Raw genomic sequence first — 16,582 nt, 5'->3', positions numbered from 1 at the left:
AGAGATGCCACCTAAACACGGGTGTCCCTGAAAAGCCAAGTTTTCAAACAGTGAATCTGAATGTCCCTTCGGCTGGACAATGATGAGCTTGATTAACTCGTTCTATCCCAAAGACGTATTTTTACGTTTTGTTTCCCACACTCAATCTCAGGCATTTATTTACTTTTTTTTTTCAAGTGTTTGACTAAGAAAGGGTCTAAAAATGAGTTAGGTACAAATTTAATCAATTACGTACCTAATACAAGTTTTTATGGACTATAATTAAATAACCTTATCAATGCCGTGGACGAGAATGATCACCTTTTAAAATAGTGATAACAACAAATAATAAAATTCTCCTCAAATACGTTTTTTTATGGGGAGCAGCTGACACCCTTGACTAATGCTTTCCTAATATAAGTCAATTGAGCACTGTAGGGCTAACTGTGACCATTGGATGGCAATGTTTCCACACTTGCAACACAGCTATTACCTACATCAATTCTAAGTGAAGAATGGAAGTCAATCTTTCATATGGCAGCACCCATATTTACATGGCCTTAGCACACAATATTCTCTTGAAATAGGAGTAAAAATGCTAAATATTCTGGCCCTCTAGAGGTTTCCTTTTCTGAGAGTGCTTGGCTCTAAAAGAGTTAAGTGATCAATCAATTTGGTACTTAAGTTACTAAATTAATCAATATTTAACGTAATACATAATTAAGTAGTATAGTAATCTGTTACTTTAATGGCAGATGGATAATCCATACATCAAACGGCTCCCTTTGCAGATCATAAGCATTTCCAATTAGTTGCTTGGAGAAAGCAAGTGCGCTCGTCAAGACTAGAGTGACACCGCCAAACGCAACAACGGCCCGACCGTTCACGTCGAACCGAGTTGCTAGGAAACAGGTATCGTACAGTTACATAATTGGCCGTGGCTCCAGCCTCCATGTCTTATGGCATTTCCTCCTGGGAACTAAGGAGACATCCCAGGAACGGAGCTGGAGGAGGCTTCCCTCGCTGAGCTTCATCCATCCTTAGCACGGGTGGGCGATGATGAAGAAGAAGATGTGGCTTCCCCGGGCCCCCGTGCGATTCTAAATCTGCTCCGTTACACGTGCGACGATCAGAGCGCTATAGCTAACTCAAAGGCATGAGCGGCTTTTACCAAGCCGCTACTTCAAGGAGCTGCAGTTACAACTAAAGGGCCAGAGCTGACCAAAACGAGTGATGTCTACTTCTTGTTTATTGCTAAATTTGTTCGTTTTCACTTTGATAGATCTTCTGAAATTGCATTTTTTCTTTTTAAATAGAATTGAAAAACCTTTCTTGTAAAACTGGAATGTTGAAGCTGCTAGCAAGCATTTTTAGATGAAAATAATGATAGTCACACATTCCTGAATATTAAACCTTGTAACTATATTAATACTGTTTTTTCTCACATTTACATTAGATTACGATTTTTGTTCTATGATTCAATTCAGAATCGATTTTTGATTCAGAATGGTTTGATTGACAATGTTATCTGCTTCAATCTGTAGATTTGCAAAGAATTATCAGGATCTTCTCCAGTCTGCTTTTCACACTTACACTTACTTATGTTTTAAGTGTATTTTTTTCACATTAATGAAGTTACGACTTTTAAGGAATGTGTCTTTTTATTTATTTTTTTTACATTTGAATGCACCACGTAGTTAGCCACTTGCGCTAACGCTGGAGTCTAATGTCATATTGTAATATTATAGTTCCTGCTATCTTATAGATTTGTTTGTGCACAATTTATATAACTATTGTTCTCGTCCTTGTTTCATTTTGGTGTAAGTTCACTGTCGGCCACTAGATGGCAGCACAATATCATTTTGAAAGAAGCAGCTTGAAAACTTTTTACGCCCACAGAAAGCAACGGATGAAGGTTCATTTCATAATCACGTCTTTGGGTATGATGTCGAGTTTGTTCGTTTCGGGGGGAAAAACAAAAATATTTGTGTTTTGGAAACACTTGCGTTTGGGGTGACAAAACAGCATGGTAATCACATTATCAGGGTTCTTAACAGCCATCCCCTTTTTTTGTCTTCTTATTTCAGTATTATTTCACCATCAGCTTCACTCACGAAAACCAAAAGGCCCTGGAATTACGCACAGAAGACGTGAAGGACTGCGATGAATGGGTGGCTGCCATATCACACGCCAGGTAAAGAAAAAGTAACGTGTCGGTGAAATGTACAATTAGAAGTTGTCAGTGGAGGGTAAGTAATATTTGACTGACGTTCCCATTCTGTAGGGGGTGGCATTGCCATGGTTACGCAGGCATAGAGACTGGGCAAAGTGCTTTGTTCACAAGAAATACTGATGGCTTTGATTTGAGCCGCAACATTCGGGATGTGAAAGCCATGGCTAGAGTGACGCTACGGTCCTTCTGTGTGTGTGCATCTGACAGTTACAGAAACTTGGCCACCGAGCACGAGACCCTCATGCAGAAGTATCTTCATCTGCTTCAAATTGTGGAGACGGAGAAAACCGTTGCTAAGCAACTTCGACAACAGATAGAAGATGGGGAAATCGAGATTGAGAGGCTCAAGTCTGAGGTAAAAAAAACAAAAACAAAAAAACATATATATATATATATATATATATATATATATATATATATATATATATATATATATATATATATAAATAAAGGCTGGTTTTTGTCAATAGGGGGCGCTATGCTCATCTCTCCTCTTTGCATCTTGTCATCTCGACAACAGTGCCTTCAACAAGGCGGCCTTCTCCATTCTTCGCATCAAATAGTCATTCTGCTTTCATGTGCTAATGTGACGCCTGTGAAATGGAATTAGGAGAGGGGAATATGCATGAACACTGTTTTATATTGCATCTCGTCAATGAAATGCAACGGCAATTAGCTCCCCTTCGCTGGGTTGCAAAGTAAATGGAGACACTTAGCATCAAACAGTTCACAGCAGCTCCACTTTGGGTTTTGACCACTTGGAACATGATGCTTTTAAGCAGAGGTGGCAAAAGTACTCACGTGTTGTACTTAAGTAACAGAACAGATACGTGTGGAAAAAAAAAAAAAATCAATCAATACACTGGTACAACTAGAAGTACTATTTTAACTCTAATGCTTAAATAAAAGTATAATATTTGCAGAGCTTTATTTACAGTACGTAACATTTAAATCTTTTCAATTGGTGCCCTATAAATAATTTTCCATTGTTCTAGTAGGTTTTACGCGACAGTTTTACAATGTGCTGATCATGCTTCCCTATTATGTTAAAATGAGACATATATAATATTTGATTATTGAGCTTTCTATTTGACAGATCGCCGGGCTTCTGAAAGACAATGAAAAGATCCACGCCAGTCCCACGGCAGCCCCGACCGAAGATGACTCTGAAATCAAGAAGATCAAAAAGGTAAAGCTCCTTTTTTTCTGCAATTTTAAGTCTTTTTTTTTTTTATCAATCATAAATGACCTTTTTTTTTCCCCCTTCGGCTGCAGGTCCAGAGCTTCCTGCGCGGCTGGATCTGCAGGAGGAAGTGGAAGACCATCATCCAGGATTATATCCGTTCACCGCATGCCGAGAGCATGCGGAAGAGGAACCAGGTGGTGTTCAGCATGTTAGACTCGGAGGCTGAATATGTGCAGCAGCTGCACATCCTGGTCAACAACTTCCTGAGGCCGCTCCGCATGGCCGCCAGCTCCAAAAAGCCGCCCATCACCCACGACGACGTCAGCAGCATATTCCTCAACAGGTTGGCACATTTTCAACAACAGTGGAACCTTGGTTTTCGTGTGCTTTCGTATTAGTATGATTAAATATGTTAGTATATATATATATATATATATATATATATATATATATATATATATATATATATATATATATATATATATATATATTATTATGAGTTTCCATAACCCCTTAAACCGGTTTCCATACAAGAAAAATGTATCCCTCATCTTAATCGTAGAATTCACAATTTATTATTTATTATTTATTATCATCATCTATAATAATTGTATGAGTATACCTAAACCTGTATCCTTTTTAACATAAACAAAATAAAAAAGCAACATAAATCAACTTTCAACAACTGTTAATTATTTTTATACAGCGTGTATACGGGTAACGACTTAGTCTAAAACAGAAAAAAATAACCTACTGCATCAAAGTGCCTGGAAAAAAAAGATGAAAATTCTTGTTTTATTGCGATTACGCTTGACAAAAACAAAGCCTTTTCCCTGGAGTCATCCACGCCCCCCCAGGGGCCCCGCCCCACTATTTGAGAAGCACTGTGTTAACCCAACAATTTTTCGAGTGATATTTAGGGTAATTTACCCCACATCATGGTTTTTATTTTTTATTTTTACCAATAAAAATATTGTAAAAACAGTATGGACTTTTATTACAAAAAATAGCTCACCCTTAAACTAGTTAATAATATAATTAGCATTTTAAGACATCACAAGGATTTAATTATTTCATTTTAATATAAATGACTTTGTATTCATTTAAAAAAGGCAAAGATTTGGTTGATTCATGTAATTTATCAAAATAAAACTACTCCAAACACCTCATGTTCAAACACACAAGAGCATCAATGATTTAAAGGAATATTGCAAAGTTCAAACAAAAAGTCAACCATATATAGTACTGTAGTAATATTCATATAATAATTTCATTAATAATATTTTTAATGTATAATAATATTTCATACTTCATGCAGAGAATCCAACCATATTACAGGGTTTCTTTTTGATGTGAATTGTATGGTACATTTAATATTCAAATATATTAAAATGTGCCTGTAGTTTCTTTCTCTTGCATTACAATCACACAATCTCTATTCTTAGCATGAACTGCATCATTTTTCCCTTATGGATACGGCGCTTTGTTATTATGGTGCTTACTTTAAAGGCCTTTACCTGCGCCTTGGAAACATTGGAATCTAATTGTTAGTCAGCCCTGGCTAATTATGAGGTACATTATTCCAGCTTGGATGTAAATGTGTTGCTGTTTTCCATCTGTTTCTTACGGTTAACTATTTTCTGTCTTGCTTCTATCCTGAATCATATCAAGTATTTGGCTCTTCCTCTTCTTTCAGACAAACATTGGACACTCGTCTTGCACACTAATCTGCATGCACCCCTCATTGGCCTAATGGAAATCCACCCACACGCTCATCGGTGCACATTCACGCTCACAAGCAGCCCATCTCAATCTGCACCGCAGTACAACTTCACAGGACGTTGGAAAACTGAGGAGAATTGCTCATGTGATGAGAGTGATTTCATATCGTTGGTCTTTTTTGTTTGTTTGTTTGTTTGCAGTGAAACTATCATGTTTCTACATCAGATCTTCTACCAGGGCTTAAAAGCCAGAATAGCCAGCTGGCCAACGTTGGTGCTGGGTAAGGACAAATTTCACTTTTACGTAAACGTATCGAGTAACCGAACGTGTCACGGTACTAATCGAAACTACCCGGCCAGCCGATCTGTTCGACATCCTGCTGCCCATGCTGAATATCTACCAGGAGTTTGTGAGGAACCACCAGTATAGCCTGCAGATCCTGGCCCACTGCAAGCAGAACCGAGATTTTGACAAATTGCTCAAACAGTACGAGGCCAAACCCGACTGCGAGGAAAGAACTTTGGAGACCTTCCTCACCTACCCAATGTTCCAGGTCAGCACTTTGAAGATTGTTTTTCAAATCACTCGCTTTTTGATATCATTTGTTTAAAACATTGGGGGTACGTGAAGGCACTTAATTCTTTGTGTACGTGAGATTAAAACGAAAATTTTCAATGCTTTTCAATGTCGTTTTTGATGCAACTGCCAAATACCTATTATTAATTTTGTTGACAGTACAGTAAAATGTACATTTTCTTTTTAAATTAAAAGCAAATTTGTTGGAACAAGAAGTTCACGTACCCCAGACCATTTTTTTTATTTCATCCAATCTTTCGATCTTTACATCAAAAACATTTCACATCATTTCACAGTATTGAATGAAGACACTATGGAGCTAAAATTTCACCTAGATGGTGCCAACATGTCGAAGTTCAACACGTCAAGACTACTTAGTTATCACACTACCAGGAATGTGCAACGCCTTGGCTAAAATACTGCAAGAATGATGTGGAAGAAAACGGTCAAAATACCTGTCCAATCTTTTGATCTTTACAACAAAAAGCATTTCACATCAAATGGAAAGCAATGAAAGAAGACACTAGGGAGCTAAAATTTCACCCTGATTGTGACAACATGGCAAACTTCAACATGGCACAGCCACTTAGTTATCACAATACGAGGAGCGTGCCTTCCCTTGAGTAAAATCCTGCCAGAATGATGTGGAAGAAAATGACCCATAAAAGGTTAGGTCAATCCAACTTATATATATATATATATATATATATATATATATATATATATATATATATATATATATATATATATATATATATATATATATATATATATATATATATATATATATATATATATATATATATATATATATATATATATATATATATACATATGTGTGTGTATATGTATATATATGTGTGTGTGTGTATATGTATATATATATATATGTGTGTGTATATATGTATGTATATATATATATATATATGTATATATATATATATATATATATATGTGTATATATATATATATATATATATATATATATATATATATATATATATATATATATATATATATATATATATATATATGTATATATATATATGTATATGTGTGTGTATGTATGTATGTATGTATGTGTATATGTGTATATCTATATATGTATATGTGTGTGTATGTATGTGTATATGTGTATATAATAAATATATATATATATATATATATATATATATATATATATATATATATATACATTTATTATATTACTATTATACTACTATAAAAACTATTATTTTACTATCAAATTATTCAAAAATATGCGTAATGGGGAACTCACCATTTACCACTACTATGGGTGCAAGCGTGAAACACGCCACCTCTGGAGGTGCACCAGTTTGAAAAAAAATGAAGAAAACATCCTGCTAATTTTAGGCACATGTGAATGAAAGGCAAAATTATAATCCATCCATTTTCTGCACCATTTATCTTCACTGGGATGATATTAATCCTCACAATATTAGTCAGCCAAATTCAGAAGGGTAGAAAGTGGATGAGTGAATTGAGGGATATTATTAGCGATGTATTTTTGCTGTCATTTTTTTTTTATTGGCACAATAATCTAGACAGATTTAAGATGGGACGCCTTCTTGCGGCACACCAAGCGAAACAGTGGGACTTTGTCTGTTTTGTTTGGCAGTGCCCCCAAGGTGTCGTTCGTGCCTATAAAAAAGCTGTTGTTTTTGGAGCTCACACTTCAATGATGGCTCCTCTCTGGAACGATACGCACTTTCCCGACAGTCCACTCCGCCGGGGTCTGTGCTGCCGACTGTGCTGCGTTGATAATAAATTTTTGCTGATTGCGCTCGCCACTGATCCGCTTCTCATTAGTGTGTGCGCACCTGTTTAGATCTGTGTATTCTAGAGCGTTAGCGCTAATATGAGCGTGGCTCTCCCCGGTGTTGTGTGCAGATTCCCCGCTACATCCTTACGCTTCATGAACTTCTGGCCCACACGCCTCATGAACACATAGAGAGGAACAGCCTGGACTACGCCAAATCAAAGCTGGAGGAGCTTTCGAGGTAAAATCGAGGAAAAGTGCGGTGACATTCTATAAAGAAACAAAAACACTTCACATGGACGGAGACACATCTCCTAATTCAACAATCCTTGGTGGTAGGGACCATATTCAGTTACTAAATCACATATTGATAATTGGAAATGATCAAGGTTAATGGGCAAACTGTGGTCCGGGGGCCATATGAGGGCCGTTAAGATTTTTAATCCGGCCCGCCAAACTTGATGAATTTATCAGTCCGGAATAATAATGTTAATATCTTTGAGGATGGCGGAACTATCAGTACTTTAAAATAGTGACTGTCAGCACAAAAAACTTTTTGTTCATTTAATTTTCAGTTATTGTAAGCGTCGTTTCAATAAATAGCTAAATCCATGGGACTTGAACACTGTTGTAATGCTTTTGTTAATTTTCTATTGAACTGCCCCGCAATTTTCACTATTATGCGGCGGATTATCAAAACGCTCCATCCATCTGCTACTGGTTAGGCGCTTTTGTCAAATTTTAGAACCCTTCATGGCCCTCGAATCAAAAGGTTTGCCCATCCCTGCCTTAAAACGACATTTCTAGAGCATTAAAAAAATAAATAAAATTGAGTTGCCTATGATTTAATTAGAATATCACAGAAACGTTTACTTCCACTTACAACCCAGGCTAAACTTAGCTTCTCGGCACTCATTCATAACGAATCACTTCACAATACTTCCTTGATGCCAGTATCTTTTGATTAGCTAATGTAAATACATTAAATAACCACAATATTTTGATTGTGCATAGGCTTTGGGTATTGTCAAACTTCAAATGTTTTTCTAATCGAACGGACAAAAAAATACCGTCAGCATACTTCACCATCGTACTGGTCCAATACTTGTCTTCAGATTTTTTAAAGTTGAAGGCAGTTGTTCCTTTTCTCAGAATCATGCACGACGAAGTGAGCGAGACAGAGAACATCCGGAAGAACTTGGCCATCGAGCGTATGATCGTGGAGGGCTGCGAGATCCTCCTGGACACCAGCCAGACGTTTGTAAGACAAGGTAATGCTTCCGACAAAAATCTTTTTGCAGGAAGTGGAAAAAATGTACAATTCAATGATTACGGTATTTAATTTCTGAATGTACTTGGATGCTACCCAAATAATCTGTTAAAACTCAGGCATTTCGATAAGGAAATAGAATGCGGCTCAATAAACTTTGATCCAAAGTTAATTACAGTATATACAAACATAATCATGTAAATGACTCAACTATACATCGTAAAAAGCCCCAAATTATAATAAATTGAACAATATAATCAATAATTTAAATAATGAAATTTGCATTACATTTACAACTGTTCTATTGTTTCAAAACAGGGCTGTCAAACTCATTTTTATCGTGGGCCACATTGCTGGTATAGTTTCTATTGGAGGGCTGTTATGACCGAAATTAAAGAAATTTTAAGTACAATATGATCTTTAAATATTTACCTAGACTTGAAATGAGAGGCCGGATAAAAACTGTTCAAAACTGGTAGCAAAAATTGCTTGTTGTTTCCATTTGATTTTTTAAATGTATTTTTATTTTAATTATTATTGTATTTATGTATTTTTATTTATATATATATATATATATATATATATTTTAATATTTAATATTTTATATATTAAATATTTAATATTTAATATATATTTTTTAAATATTTTATATGGTGTTTTTTTTTATTTCAATGATTTAATTTCAATTTTTAAATTTGGGCAGATTTGGTATTTTAGTCACAAACTCAAAGTCATGATTAGCATTCCGCGGGCCACATCAAACGATGTGGCGGGCTGGATCTGGCCCCCGGGCCTTGAGTTTGACACCTGTGTTTTCAATTTTTTACACTAGTATGTTAAAACTGTATTATGTATTCCAAATCTCCCGTCTCTTTTTGTGTCTTTTGCGCCCTCAGGCTCTCTCATCCAGGTACCGTTGAGCGAGAAGGGCAAGATCACCCGTGGGCGTCTGGGCTCTCTGTCTTTGAAGAAGGAAGGGGAGAGGCAGTGCTTTCTCTTCTCCAAGCATCTAATCATCTGCACCAGAGGGTCCGGGGGAAAGCTTCATCTCACCAAGGTAAGCCCGAACCGCTGATCGAGCTTCTCTCACTATCTCAAACTGCCCCGTGAGCTCCAATCGAGCGGATTACGGGACATCAGAGGGAAGGCGATGAGGGCTGGGGAAACGGCGTAACTTTTATGAGCGCCGCTGACCTCCGGAGAGACACGAGCGGCCGGCCCTGTGGCACGCTAGCCGAGACTCGTTGCCCGTGTTTGAAGGCGCGGATGCTTGATGTCACTTTGATTTGGGCGGCGGAGTGGAGATGTTTTATTACTTCTCATTACTCAACATTAAAGGAGATGTTTGATGTTTGTGGGACTAAATTGAGGCCAAAAAGCTTTCAGATGAATCACGTAAATCCACACACTTATCGACTACTTCGCAATCTCTAATGAAACGCAATGTAAGAGCCGGAACAAAAGTTCCATCTTTACAGAGCTGACGCTTGCATTGCCTCTCATAATGTCTTTTTTTTTTTAACATTTTATTTTACATACAATTGTATTGGATCTCACATTGTATAAGGACATGTATAAATAGTACATGTTAGGGCCTGACCGATAAAGATTTTTTTAAGGCAAATTTTTGGCACACTCATTGAACATGCCTTAAGTAAAAACCAATGTTTAAAGTATTAAGTATTAAGAGATTTGTATTTGTGTGTGTATATTTACGTGTGTAAAGTGGGGACATCTAGGCCCATCCTTTGCACAACTTTCTTTCATTGTTCAACTCATAAGTGCTTGTAAATGTTCAGATTGCTTTGTTTTGAATGACAGTTCCGCAGAATGAGCTTATTAACAGAATTCTTTGTACAGGGTGACCCAAAAAAAAGGGCCCCAAGTCTAATTAGGCCCCGTTTTTTAGTGTTTGGTCCGAATGAAATGAAACTTTGATCATAACTAGTTTATTATATTCAAAACATTAAGTAACGGGGCCTAATTAGAGTTTGGGCCCTTTTTTTTGGTCACTCTGTTTTTACTGATGCAATGTTATGATGCAGATTTATGTGTAATAAATAATGACACAAGTGTTTCTATGCTGTAAATAGGTATAGTAAATAAGGGCAAAAAGTTCAAAATGATTTGGTTGATTTTTGAAGGGCCATAATCCGCCAATTGGAAAATTTAGAAATTGAAAGAAAGCCTTGTGTCATTTTCCTTGTGGTTTATCCAAAGCGTTTTGAAGCATGTGTCTGAATATTAATAGACCGGTATATGAACAGTATATTGAGTCTACTGAGGCTGGCATGAAGAAAGATACTAAATGCACATTGTGTGTTGGCAGAATGGCGTGGTGTCCCTTATAGACTGCACTCTGATGGAAGACCCTGAGGGGACTGATGATGAGTGTGAGTGTATTGTTCATAACACTGCATTGCACCTTGCAGGAATGTAATATTGCGCTATTTGTATATAACATAATAAACATTTGTTTAAATATCTATAACATTATTTATTAAGCATTTAAGAAGCAGATTTAGAAGATGTATGTTTTAACAGAAAATCACACAAATGAGCGATGTATTCATGATGCTTAAAATGTGCATTTCTGTTCATATGTGACTTTATGGATTATTCTCTTGTCCCCAGCTAAATCAGACAAAGGCGGCCAGGACATGGAGCACTTGGACTTCAAGATTGTTGTGGAGCCAAAGGACAGTCAGTCATTTACAGTCATCTTGGTGGCTTCTTCCAGGCAGGAGAAGTCTGCGTGGACCAGTGACATAAGCCAGGCATGTCCCCAAGCATCTTTTTGCAGATTTTTTTTTTTTTTTTTTTTTACATTCTTTTTCTCAATAGTTATGTTGACTTCATACCCTGCATGTCTCACAGTGCATTGACAACATCCGTTGCAATGGACTCATGATGAACGCCTTTGAAGACAACTCTAAAGTCACCGTCCCACAGATGATCAAGTAAGCTTTTTCAATGGGACAAACAAGTACTGTATTTCCCACACTATAAGGCGCACCGGATTATAAGGCGCACCCCCAACTAATGACATATTTTAACACCTTTTCCATATATAAGGCGCACCGGATTATAAGGCGCGCCCTCAATTAATGACATATTTTAAAACCTTTTCCATATATAAGGCGCACCGGATTATAAGGCGCACTCTCAATTAATTACACATTTTAACACCTTTTCCATATAAAAGGCGCACCGGATTATAAGGCGCACCCTCAATTAATGACATATTTTAAAACTTTTTCCATTTATAAGGCGCACCAGATTATAAGGCGCACACCAATTGATGACACATTTTAAAACCTTTTCCATATATAAGGCGCACCGGATTATAAGGCGCACCCTCAATTAATGACATTTTAAAACTTTTTCCATATATAAGACGCACCGGATTATAAGGCGCGCCCTCAATTAATGACATATTTTAAAACTTTTTCCATATATAAGGCGCACCGGATTATAAGGCGCACTCTCAATTAATGACATATTTTAAAACTTTTTCAATCACAATATACTCAAAGTAATAACAATAATATTTCAAAAAATAACTCTAAACTCTCAATAGCATCATAACTCAATGTCAATATGAGCAACCTTGTTCAACTGTAAACAAACAAAAGAAACAGGTAAAGCTACTTTATCAGTTCATTCCCCATCTACCAATCCCAATCTCAATATTGATCCATATATAAGGCGCACCATCAGCTTTTTAAAAAAAATTAAGGCTTTTAGGTGCGCCTTATAGTGCGGAAAATACGGTAGTTTTCATGTTTAATATTTTGGATATGATGGTCACCGCTGTGACGTATATTTTCAGCCAGGGACAATAGACAAGTCCATTTGAATTGAATAGAATTCTAATATTCTTTTTGCATGCAGGTCCGACTCGAGTCTGTACTGCGACGACGTGGACATCCGCTTCAGCAAGATGATGAACTCGTGCAAGGTGCTGCAGATCCGCTACGCCAGCGTGGAACGTCTTCTGGAGAGGCTGACCGACCTACGCTTCCTCTCCATCGACTTCCTCAACACCTTCCTGCACTCCTATCGCGTGTTCACCACCGCGGACGTGGTGCTGGATAAACTCATCACCATCTACAAGAAGCCCATCAGCGCGATCCCCGCTCGGTGAGTCATGCCAATGAAACTTACTCCGTTATTGAAAGCTTTGCTTGGTAACAAAACGAGTCATATTCGTGATGTTTGACATCCCCCCAGATCTAATCAGAAATTGAGGTGGAGTGGGTGTAATGTGCCCCATAGGAAAAATTATTCGCGTCTAGGGTAAATGACTACTTTTTCCAAGAGGGAACATTTGTAAAAATCAACTGTAAAAATAGAAGTACCATCTGATTCTCATAGTAAAATGCCGAAGGCTGCATGCTTTTTTTTTTAATACAAATTGTATGGAAAACAATCCATCTCATCATACTCCTAAGAACATTCGCTTACCAAAGAGCTACATGTAACAAGAAACAAATTCATTTTTTTGGCCAATTGTTAACCTTGTGGAAAGGGTTGACAATGATCAAGGGTGTTAAAAGTAAAAGTCAAAGTTATACATTGGAAGAACTACTTTGTGGGGTACTACTTCATTGGACCACTCCAGATACCAGTACCTAGTGCACTGATAATGAGTTGGACCCAACCAACATCGTTTTTTTTTTCACTTAACACTTACAACAATAAAGATTAAGGCAAAAACTAAAGCTTAATTTAGTAATTGATTGTTAGTTATTTTCTGGATTAATCTCGATTAAAATTTGGTCAATTTTTTTGCATGTTGGAATGTGCTAATACATCTAAAACAGTGTTCCCCAACCTCCGGTCCGCGGACCGGTACCGGTCCGTGGATCATCTGGTACCAGGGCGTGTGGGCTGCACCCAAAATAATGTTTTGGAGATGATTTAGTTTAACAGTTCAAACGTTTGTGCTTGATCTTTGTTTTTTTGGCACCGCCTCTGGCCGCTGTTGATATTACATACATCGTGAGAAGGATGATGTGGTTTTTAGAGCAGGCAGGGACCACTGATCTAAAAGATAAAAAGTCCCATTTTTGCAATTTTAAAACCACTAATAGCAGCAAATGGACTGATTAATCAACTGATTAATTGGTCAAGCTCTAATTTTTTTTTCTACTTTTGCAAAGGAGAGTAAAATCAACAAAAATTGGCCAGTATATTTTTTTTTTGGGGGGGGGCTAGATCTTTTTAAGGTGAATATCTGAAAGTCATTATCGTATACACCATTCTTTTTTAACGTGTTAATAAATACAAAAAAAATCAAAAAGAACGAATTTTGCAATCTTAAAAGCAACAGATTAGGCTAGCCAATTATTTGGTCTGATTGGTGTTTACCTTTACATACAAAAGAAAATTCAACAAAATTGGACTTTTTTTGGGGAGATGAATATCGGAATTCCATTATCATATGTACAGTATCTTTCTTGATGTATTGTGTGAATACGTCAAAGGATCATTTTTGACATTTTAAAAGTGCTAATAGCAGCAGATTGAATCGTCTGGACGATTAATCGGTTTGACCCTTGTGTAGAGAAATTTGTGCTAGCCAATCTAAAGTACAACGTCGAGTAAATCCCGCAAATCAAACGCTCAGAGACGCCGGCGTGTCTGCAAACAAGCGTGCGTTTTTCCCATGGTCAAAGGCAATAATTGCGCCCGGTGTGTCTTGCGGAAGTGTCTCAACCGGTCTCGGTCGCGCTATGGCAACCAAGCTCGCTGCGGCAGGACCCCGCCCTCGCCTGCCTCCCATCTCTCCCCGTTGCAAAAAGCTCGCCGGTGTGAAATATTGATGGAGCGTTGCGGTGGGGCCCGCTTCACTCTGGGCAGGCCCGAGGCAGAAGCCCCCCCGCCACGGGGTTATGATCAGCTGCAGCCCCCCCCCCTTTGCCCACGCCCTGCAGCATTGGCCACCCCACGGCACTTGTCATGTCACTGTGAGACACCTACACTCCACTGCTTGTGTCAGCGGCGGCCATGCGCGCTATCATTTGCTGTGCTATTTATGGGAACCCATGAGGTCGCCAGGAGGGTGGCAGGGAGCGGTAGAGTGCCCCCCCCAACCCCCCTCCCACTGCAACACTGCAGCCTGCACTGTATGCTCCTCCGAATCGTCCAGACGTGGACGCAAATAGACTGCATACATAATTGAGGAGGGGATGTGTATTTAGCAAAGCTCCTCAGACATATTCCTCAGCCCTGAGTTTGAATTTGCATGTATGTGGCTGTGATGCAGGTCCTTGGAGTTGTTTTTTGCAAGCAGTCAGAATAACAAACTCCTGTATGGAGAACCACCAAGCTCCCCGAGGGCCAGCAGGAAGTTCTCCTCCCCTCCCCCCCTGGCCATCGCCAAGAACTCGTCCCCGAACCGACGACGCAAGCTCTCCCTCAACATCCCCATCATCACCGGTGGCAAAGCTCTCGACCTGGCTGCCCTGAGTTGCTCCTCCAATGGCTATGCAAGCATGTACTCCTCCATGTCCCCGTTCAGCAAGACCACCTTGGACATCAACAAACTCTATGTGTCCAGCCCCATTAGCAGCAAAATACCAGATGAGGGAGAGGACAAGAAGGACAAGATGGAGGAGACCTCCGTGTGCAAACAAGGTAAGCGTCCTTTCAGTGGTGGTGGGGGGTCAGAGTCAGCAAGGGCTTCTGTGCTGGCCTTAACGTTATCATAAGTACTGACGGGTGATTCTGGGATCAGAGGTTTTAGGGGTACTGACATGTGGGGCGCATTTGGTAGGCACTGATTGGATGGCTCAAACGGATTTTGAGGCAAAAGAGGAGTGCCTCTATAAGCATTGATCCACATTTACGACTAAAATTCTAATATACTTTATTTATTCGCGTCGGTCTATTCGTTGTAGTATGTGTGTATGTAATTCATTCGTCCAGTCAGATTTCAGATTCTGTTTTGCTGCGTCAATCTGATCTGCTCCAAGCCTACAGAATCAGCAGTGTTGGCGGATGTACATTTGATATTGATATTATTGTCTTATTAGGAGCTGCATACACCTCTCAAGGCATTGTCTAAATTGTGACTGCACAAAAAAGTTGCCATATAACTTGAAGATTAATAATTATAATAAAGGGTGAAAAAAATATTGCCGTGCTAGACAAAAACCGATTGCAGTTTTGGAATCAGCGTGCCATTTTTTTTTAAAAACGGCATTAAAAACTAAATCAACATTTTTTAATGGTTCCCCGGTGTTCGGTAAGTCTCCATAGAAGTTCCAAGGTACCGAATGCATGGCCACCCTGCCTTTTAACCAATCTCAGCATGAAAATCTCACCGAACTGCACTTTCTTAACTGTATTGTCGTGCTGTGGCGCAGATCTCTCCGTGCGGGAAGAAAGCGACAATGATCAAAACCAAAGCGATGACGCCGACCCGGAGGCCTCGCCTACAAAGTCGCCAACCACCCCGAAAAACATCAAATGCAAAAACTCCTCAGGTACATTTTGTTCCAAAGGGTGGCGTGACGTCATTACGCCAAGACAGACGCATGTTCCCCCACCCCGACTCATCCTCGGCAGCTTTCAGGACATAAATAGAAGACAAAGACGGGCATATGTTTTTGCTGCTTGGGATTGAGCAAATTTGATTAATCGTCTTGGTGCGAAAGCAAGCACAAAGGAGACGTGGCACCGTGTCAAAAGCTTAAGTAGCGAGTCGACGGTTCGAAACATGCAGGGGAAGCCAGCGTTGGCTTGAGTAGGTGTCAGGGAAACTTGTGTCATAGCAACTACATCGAGAGCGTGTTTTCCCTTTCCACCCACGGATAATGAGGCTGTTTC

The 16,582-nt window shown here is 38.7% G+C and overlaps 1 protein-coding gene across 2 annotated transcripts in view; it reads left to right on the top strand.

The window, feature by feature from the left end:
- LOC148422540 (ras-specific guanine nucleotide-releasing factor 1) overlaps positions 1-16,582 on the top strand; it is a 29,257-nt gene that overhangs the window by 4,813 nt on the left and 7,862 nt on the right. For both annotated transcript variants that reach the window (XM_088417569.1, XM_088417570.1), the window contains exons 2-16: positions 2,067-2,173; positions 2,420-2,567; positions 3,309-3,401; positions 3,488-3,741; positions 5,321-5,400; positions 5,480-5,673; positions 7,608-7,717; positions 8,629-8,747; positions 9,643-9,803; positions 11,076-11,139; positions 11,381-11,523; positions 11,624-11,706; positions 12,641-12,889; positions 15,018-15,388; positions 16,120-16,239. In XM_088417569.1, coding sequence (XP_088273695.1) covers positions 2,067-2,173; positions 2,420-2,567; positions 3,309-3,401; positions 3,488-3,741; positions 5,321-5,400; positions 5,480-5,673; positions 7,608-7,717; positions 8,629-8,747; positions 9,643-9,803; positions 11,076-11,139; positions 11,381-11,523; positions 11,624-11,706; positions 12,641-12,889; positions 15,018-15,388; positions 16,120-16,239 — 2,296 coding nt within the window. The remainder of the gene's footprint in view (positions 1-2,066; positions 2,174-2,419; positions 2,568-3,308; positions 3,402-3,487; positions 3,742-5,320; positions 5,401-5,479; positions 5,674-7,607; positions 7,718-8,628; positions 8,748-9,642; positions 9,804-11,075; positions 11,140-11,380; positions 11,524-11,623; positions 11,707-12,640; positions 12,890-15,017; positions 15,389-16,119; positions 16,240-16,582) is intronic.

This window comes from Hippichthys cyanospilos, chromosome 6 (assembly GCF_059441005.1).
Source record: "Hippichthys cyanospilos isolate Australia breed blue-spotted pipefish chromosome 6, RoL_Hcya_1.0, whole genome shotgun sequence".
Lineage (NCBI taxonomy): Eukaryota > Metazoa > Chordata > Actinopteri > Syngnathiformes > Syngnathidae > Hippichthys > Hippichthys cyanospilos.
Note: the sequence above shows the minus strand (reverse complement) of the source record. Positions and strands in the feature narration are given on the sequence as shown.